General features: G+C 59.3%; 1 protein-coding gene across 1 annotated transcript; it reads right to left on the reverse strand.

Annotated features, from left to right (window-relative positions):
- Positions 1–4,284: 4,284 nt before the first annotated feature.
- Positions 4,285–6,405, reverse strand: SOX3 (SRY-box transcription factor 3). Its single transcript, XM_019421548.2, is given in 2 exon segments — positions 4,285–5,984; positions 5,986–6,405. Coding segments are annotated over 2 exon segments (1,338 nt in total). The 5' UTR covers positions 6,379–6,405; the 3' UTR covers positions 4,285–5,039.
- Positions 6,406–8,244: the final 1,839 nt, after the last annotated feature.

Here is an 8,244-nt window from a genome sequence, read left to right on the forward strand (position 1 = left end):
GAGGAAGGCATCACGCAAGGCTTCCTGGAAGAGGTGCTGCTTGAACTGAGATCTTCTGGAGGGCATTAGACTATCTGAGGGAAGAGCTTGGGAACGAACATTCCTGGAAAAGGGAACAGCAAGTTCAAAAGCCCCAAGGCAGGAAAGAAATGATATATTTTTGCTAGTAGATTTCACTGTCAGAAAGTCTACATTTCATGCGCGGATTCGGGGAAATCCCCCAGAGGAACTCCCGCAAAATTAAATATGTACTGTGCCCAACAATCTTTATCTACGTCAATGAGTGGACTTTAAAATTGGATTCGATGGGAAACGATCAGGAACTATGATTTATTTACTCAACAAGCATCGCCCAAAGGAATTCGGGCTGGGGTTGAGGGAGGGAATAGTTGAGCTCAAAGAGATGGGCAGGAGTTAGACCAAGCAGAGCTTTGGGATGTTTTTCCAAGGGCAACAAATAGGGCGCTACCAGAAGGTCATCGAGAAGGGAAGTGTGGATGATAGCATTTGCGTTTGAAAAGTGGAGGTAGGTTCTACAGAGAATGAAGCGGTGGGGAGCAGAGGGAAAACAGGAACAGGTCAGAGGCTATGGCAGTGGTCCAGCAAGAAATGTCAGCATCGTGGGTGAGGCTGGTGGCCACGGGGGGTGGGGGTGCGGGGCGGGGGTGGGGAACGCAGCATATCGTGCTCCATTCAGCTGGGGGTACTCACCTAGCCCTTCCTTCACCTGGCCTGGCCTGGCCTGGGACCCGACCCAGGGGCTTACTCTCCACCCCTCTCCCAAGAGGGTAATGAGGGTTGCTCAGTCCCCCTTGTTTATGAGCCTTCTGGTTTCTCAGTGGCCCCTGCTTTCTGCAGCCCAGGCTGTTCAGCTTGGCTCCCAAGGAGGTCTTTTTCTCCAGTGAGTGGGTCTGAAGAATGACGGAGCCAGCACTAATCTGGTCCTGCCCCTGCTTACCGAGGAAGGTGCTTGGCGGAGGAGGGGGGTGGGTTGCTCTGACCGGCTGTCCTGCTTGTGATCCGGGCAGGCCCCATCCCAGAGGAGAGCTGGAAGATTACTGCTCCTGGGGCTCCCTGCCCCCTCGTTGCCCCAAAACAAATGCAGGGAAAGCTGGAACTTTCTTCTTTCACCAGGAGACACGTTTCTGTATTTGTGATAGGAAGAGAATGATTTTAAAGCTGCATTTTCCAGTGATAACAGGAATACAATCCTATCAGAGAAAATTGGAAAGTCTGAGAACATAAAAGGGAGTATTCCTGCCAGTATTCATAACACTACCTGGCGTTTTTGCATATTTTCCCGGTCATATATACTTATTATTCAATAGGTCATACATACTGAACACACTTTGTGTATCTTGCTCTTTTCACTTTGTGTTTTAAACATTTCCCTGTGATTAAAATCTCTCCACACACCATTTGTAATATCTGCAAAGAAGCCTTTTTTGAAAACATATTTTAAATAACCTTTTCTTATTTGTTGGACATTTAGGTTGGGTGGAACTTTCCCCATCATAAGGCATTCTGTGATGAACATCTGTTTATAAACGTTGGCCTGCGTTTCGGGTGCCCTCTCCCCCTCTAGATTTCTGGAAGGGAGATTAATGAGGGGAGTTGTGTGGAGAGGACAGGAAAGAAAATCTCTATGTGGGAGAATTCTCAGCACGAGGTGGCTTTGTTCCTGTCAGCAGAAAGCTGAAAGACGGGCTGGCCTTTTCCACTGTGGAAGGACCCTGGGCTCCCGGCTATCACTTCACCATTCACCAAGCGGTGGCTACTAGGTGTCCTTGCCAGGAATCACCTCTTCTCTATAGAGATTGGGCCGCATGGTGGGCTTGAGAGGCAGCTGGGGCTGGGATTTCATCGGTTTTTCTCCGTCTTGGGGTGGAACGGAAACCCTTCCAGGCACTGGGAGTGTGGTTCTTCTGTGCCCCAGCTATGCAATCCCCAGCGCTATTTCCCCCTTTGGGGCCAGTTACCTCGTGTAAAACAAGCTCGAGGAGGCAGGAGTTGGGATTTGACCAGATTTTGTTGTTGTTGCCATTTAAGAGCAGAACCCTTGCTTCAAACTGAATCTTACCAGAACCCCAAACCGTCAAACAGATTAAGGGGCGGCTGTCCTGCAAGAAGGGTGTAGGAGAAGCGTGGGAGCAGGGAGGGGGTGCTCTAGGGCAAAAACTCTGGCCTGAAGGATGGAAGTTTCACAGTCCAGCTCCGTTCCCTTCTCTTCCCTCCTGCTGAAGTTTTTTTTTTTTTTTTTGAAAGATCTTTCATCTGTATTTAAATCCTCCAAATGTGCTGACGGATGAAATCTTTTTTCTTAAAGGCAATTTGGAAATCGGACAAAGTGGAGCACAAAGCCGTGGATGTTTAGAGAGGGAGCGAACAGTATATGAAGCCCGCTGAAAGGGTGACCCTGGCACTTCTCAGAAGGCAGCAGCACAATGGACTCTTCGAGAGCAGCAGCGTCAGTTTATTCCCCGTTGGCACCGCCCCCTCAGTGGGGCGGAATTGCTTGTTTTCACCGTCCCTTTCCTGGAGTCATTTCAGACCAAACTTGTGTCCACAATTGGTAGCAATTTGAACCCCGAGTAACCTACGGCCAGGTATTTTACCGAGGCCCAAACACTGGGAGAGATACGTAGAGGGGGGGTGGATGTGACGAGAGGTTCCTCCCGCCCTCCGGACACTGGAGCACGGGGGCGACGGTGGGGGGCCGGCAAGTGTGGCAGCCAGGGGCAGGGGGGCTCCAGGTCTGTGACCCCAGGATGGGGAGAGGAAGGAGTGGGACGGGGACCCGAGCCCGAGCCCAGTCCGGACGGCAGCGGGGCGGAGAGGGGCACCGGGCGGAGGCAACGCCCGGGGGTCTGTAAATCACCGCGGCTTGCTCTCCCACTGCTAAGTAAGGAGTGGGGGTAAGGAGTGCTAAGTACCGGGTGGGGTGCGGTGGGGTGCGGGGATGGGGGGGGGAGCATGCCAGCGTCTGCGGAGGAGGGTTGACGCTGCCTTCTCTGGGAGATGGGACCTTTCTTGGAGAGGCGTGGTGAGCTTAGTCTCCGGGATCCGCAGTGATGTGTAAAAAGCGGGCACGACCCCCGAAGCTGCAGAAAGCCTCTGCCCCTCCCCCTGAGGCCCGCCCAGGCCCGCAGGTGAATGGCCGGCCCGCACAAAGGAAGCCGGTTGGAAATGTGGAATTCGGACCAATTTATGGGAGATTCTGTCGCCCCGAGTCCCAGCAGACCTCAAGCAAAGAAACCTGTGATCAAGAGTGGATGAGGATAAAAACAGTGCACCAGGCCAAGCTTATTGGAAAGACCGAGTTTAGTTATTCTGGGATAGCGAGGTAACAGGATTAAAGGGATTAAGGAAATCACCTCAAACAGCTGAGGAGGGGGTAAAAAAACAGTGGTTCTATTTGTTTTCTTCCTAGGCCCCAAACAGATACACTGGGGCCATGTGGCCGGGCGCGAAACCAAAGGCCTTTCGGGGGGCACAGTGGAATGCCTAAGGGTCAGGGATTGGGGGAAAGTGGCGGGCGGGCGGGGGGGGGGGGGGGGTGGGTTGGAGGAGGGAGGGAGGGAGGAGTAGAGAGCGGGCTCGAGGCTTGGGATGAGAGAGGGCCTCTTCTAGAAAACAAATAAGTGGTCTGGGTTGACAAGTCAAAAAGAAAACGCCATCGGAGGAGTTTTGGAGAGCTTTTCAAGTCTAAGGTGTACTTTTTAAAACCACACCTTCTGGGGCTGAATGCTAGCCCCGCCGCTTAGGCCACCACGGTGCAAATGTACTTACTTCCTGCCAGGGACTCCTGTAACCATTTGTTTTTAATAGGGTAATTGAGATTTCCGAAGGGTTTTCGTTTTGTAAATATTTCAGCTCGGCTCAAGTGTCTTCCCGCCCCAGCGCACAGAGGTACAGGTGCCCCCTCTCTGGGCCGGTTTCCGCGGCCGCGGGCCGCCCCTCCCCGCCCCGCGTGGCCGCTGCCGCAGACACTCCTCCAGCGGACGCTCGCCGCTATCAACAAGTGCGTGGCCGCGGGGTGTCCGCCGAGGCTAGCGTCCGTCGGCTCCCGGCAGGCGCTCCCGGAAGACCCGCCGCTTGCTCCTCCGAGTTTCCGTAGAAAAGATTGGGAGCCGAGGTGTTTTGGCTGACCAGGAGTCGGAAAGCATTTCGGATCACGCTCGCCTCCCCCCGGGACGGGGCCAAGGTTCTAATACCGAGTGAAAGTCCCCTTCCCAACCCGCACGTAAAGTTTCAGGCCCGCAAAATTATCAGGACTCCATCACGTTGGTTATAAAATTTATTGATCTCTCATTTAGGAATTAAGAGTAAAACCTTGAAAAACCTGAAACAAAATACCCCCTTCCCCACCACCCAAACGAAATTTGAATACATTAGCGCGACGAAATATCAAACAGATCACGGCAGAAATCACCAACTCAACAGCCTAAATGCGGACTGGACAGAAGCTGTCCCGCGGCCAGGGGCGGCGAGGCGGGAGACACACGCACACCCGGCTATAAATTAACATCGGCCTCGGCTGCCGCGCCACTCCGCGCGGTCAGCGCCCTCCCCCCGCAAGAACCCACCAGGAAAACCGCTACAACGCGACAGGGGGAGGAGGCGTTGCAGTTCTCAGGCCAGCCTCACCCGAGAGTATGCTTCTCCTATTCACTCACTCCTCGGCTAACAGCAAACTAACGAGACAACATTTTCAAATGCAACAGAAAAACCCAGGAACCCGGGAGGAGGAGGAGGGGGGGGGGCTGCTTTTTCTCTGCAAACATCACAGCGATTCCCAGCCTACAAAAGGGGAGGGAGGGGCAGCGGCGAGGGGCAGGCGAGCTCTAGAAAGTCCCACTTCCGCTGCTCCGGACTTTTTGCTTTCGTACAAAACCCGACAGCTACGGCAAAACTTTCTGTCCTCCCCATCATCGGTACAAGGCAACGGTCCCAGGCAAGCAAAGCTAAACAACAAGGCGTCCCAACTCGGGGGTGCGGGGCGGGATGGGGGCGGAGGGGCGGCGCGCGCAGGCGGGCGCTCAGATGTGGGTCAGCGGCACCGTTCCGTTGACGGCAGTCCCAGCGCCCTGGTAGTGCTGGTGAACGCTGTGCAGGCGGCCGCCGGGCAGCGGCGAAGCGGCGTCAGCCGCGTCCCCGCCGGGTGGCAGGTACATGCTGATCATGTCGCGCAGATCGCCGAGGCACGCACGCTGCGAGTGCGACGTGATGGCGGGCGGCGGCGAGCTGGGTTCGGTCTTCACCACCGTGCCCATGGGGCCCAGGCTCATGGCGGCCGCGGCGGCAGCCGCGGCGGCGGCGGTGGCGGGCTGCTGCCCGTAGGCGGCGGCCGCGGCGGCGGCGGCCGAGGGCGCCATGCCCCCGTAGCCCGAGGCGGCGGCGGCGGCGGCGGCGGCGTTCATGTAGCTCTGGGCGCCGGGCGGCATCATGGGGCTGTACTGCAGGCCGGCCATGTCGTAGCGGTGCATCTGCGGCAGCGCGGGCGGCGGCGGCGGGCTGCTCATGGTAGCGGGCTGCGCGTATCCCAGCTGCTCCTGCACCAGCGAGTACGCGCCGTTGGCCCAGCCGTTCACGTGTGTGTACGTGTCCAGGCGCTGGCCCACGCCCACCGGGCTGCTGGCGGCGGCGGCGGCGGCGGCGGCCGCGGCGGCGGCGGCGGCGCCGGGGGGCAGCAGGCCTCCGGGCAGGGAGTACTTGTCCTTCTTGAGCAGCGTCTTGGTCTTGCGGCGCGGCCGGTACTTGTAGTCCGGGTACTCTTTCATGTGCACGGCGCGCAGTCGCTTGGCCTCGTCGATGAACGGCCGCTTCTCGGCGTCGGTCAGCAGTTTCCAGTCGGCGCCCAAGCGCTTGCTGATCTCGGAGTTGTGCATCTTGGGGTTCTCCAGGGCCATCTTGCGCCGCTGCCCACGGGACCACACCATGAAGGCGTTCATGGGCCGCTTCACGCGGTCCTGGTCGCTGCCCCCCGCCCCCGCCACTCGAACCCCCGCCGTTGCCGCCGCCTGCGTTCGCTCCGCCGGCTGCGTTCGCGCCGCTCTTGCCTGCGCCGCCGGGGGCTGCGGGGCCGCCCGCGCCTGCCGCTGGGGCGGGTGGCCCCACGGGGTTCTTGAGCTCGGTCTCCAGCAAGCTGTACATGGCCGGGGCGGGAAGAAGGTGCGCCAGAGTGGCGGGAGGAGAAGGCGCTCCCGGGGCTGGAGCGGCCACGGTGAAAAGGCCTGGGGACTCCGTCGGAGGGGCGCTTGGGGGCCGGGGGGCCGGCGGGTCAGGCGGGAAGGGCAGGCTTGCCAAAGTGCTCCGCGCCAAGTCGGCAGGAACCCGCAGGCTAGTCGCACCTGATGCGTTGTCTCGAGCTGGCCGCATTCGCAGTCTGGCCAGGCGCTCGCCGGGTCCCTTATATACCTGCTCGGATCCCCCGGGGTTGGGACTCGGTCCGCCCCTCGCCACCGGGAGGCCCGGTGATTGACAGGCTCACAGTGATGCGCCCTGGCCAATCATCACGGAGTCCCCGTTCGGCCCCACTGGAAAAAAAAAGTTCGGGGAGCCCTTTCGTTCACCCCCGCGCCCCTCTGGGGCCCGGTGACGTGATGAGAGTTATTCAGGAGGCGGGAGTCCCGGAGAGCCGCTCAGAGACCACCAATTAGGGTCTCAAAAAGTTTGAAAGAACGAAACTCGAGGAGGTGACGGAGGGGGGAGGGGGCGCGTGAGCAGGATTGGGGGAAGGGGGCAGAGGGGCGCCCACGGGGTTCAGAAAACAACTTTGCAGCCCCGTCAGGGCCGAGCGGTGCCTGGTCTCGGGGCCACCCTGCAGAGCATCCCGCTGTCTGCGCGGAGGTCCTCCGACTGCTTCTGCTGCGGGCATCGCCAGTTACCCGGGCGATCTTGGGGACGCCGGGCGCAACAGAGGCGCCCCGGGTTGCGGCTCCGAGAAGCCCTCCCAGGAGTCGGCCCCTGGCCCAGCAGGACCCTCTGCGGGGAAGCCGCGGGCCTGCGCGCCGAGGATGGAGCCGGGGTCAGGGACCGGGGCACGAGAGACAGGCTTCAGGACCGCGGAGCGCACAGGGGCTGTGAGGCTCTCCGCTGGCTTGAGTGAAGGCGAGCAGTCAGCCGCCTGCTGCCGGGGCCGGGCCGAGGCGCTCACAAGCGGTGGTGCGGAGAGTGTGTGTGGGGCGGAGGGGGTGAACCGGCCTCGGCTCTCTCGCTCCAGGCCCCCGCTTAGCGGCCCCTTTTTGTCTCTGCTCTCTGGCCATTTCGGTTTTTCCAGTCCGATGCCCCTGAGGGGGAGGGTCGGGCCCCTTGGAAAATCCGTTTTCATGGCAACACGGAGCCTCTCCAAGTGAAAGAAAAGTTTCTTGGAGGGGGGGACGGTGGCCGGAGAGGAGCCGAGGCCGTCCTCGGGGCGGACCACCGGGCCCCCTCCACTGGCCGCGCACCTGCCAGGACCACTGAGCGCTGCTCTCGCTGCGCAGCCGCGCCGCCTCCCCGGGGAGCAGTCTCTGCTAACGGATTGCGTCCTTCTTTTTTGTTTTACAGCCGCCGTCCTGGCCAGAGCCTCGAGACTCGGAGCGGGACACTCACCCGCATGTCATGCTGTCTGCCAAAGACTAACGTCTCGGGAACCCGGGCTGCGGGGAGAGGGAACCTGGACAATCGCCTTCGCCAGCCCAAGCGAGTGGCACAGCGTTTGAAACTCCCTGAGCCGCCCGAGGCGGCGGGTGGGAAGGAGTAGCCGGCCAGGCAGAAGTGGCAGAGACTGAAATAAGGTGTCCGCGCAGTGTGGTCCCCCGCCCCCAGCCTCGTGGAAAGATGGGGAACCGAAAGAAAAGCGTAAATCCTAAGTGTGACCAAAAAAATACAAAAACCCAGGTTTTTAGCTCCTTAGCACTAATGCAAGACCAGGAGACCCTGGGACACCTGCACGCTGGGAACTCCCCCCTTTCCTGCACGAATTTAAAAGTATACCGTTGTGACTTGGGGGGGGTGTGGGTGGCGTAGAGCAGGCCAGCCCCCTCTGGGGTGGGCGGACCGCTGGCGCTAGAATCCTGGCTCTCAGCAGGCATCATCCCCTCGAAGTTTGGAGTCCCTAAATCAGCCCCTTGAGTTTGGATTCCACCTGGTCTACGTTCTCTTGCTTTTCTGGATGGAAGGAAGCAAATGTCCACGGTCAAGGGCTGCTGTCATTTGAATGGGTGTACGGCTCACGGTTTTAAAGTAAACTATCTGGAATGG

The sequence above is a fragment of the Panthera pardus genome, unplaced genomic scaffold (genome assembly GCF_024362965.1).
Source record: "Panthera pardus isolate Hobbes unplaced genomic scaffold, ASM2436296v1 HiC_scaffold_27, whole genome shotgun sequence".
Classification (NCBI taxonomy): Eukaryota; Metazoa; Chordata; class Mammalia; order Carnivora; family Felidae; genus Panthera; species Panthera pardus.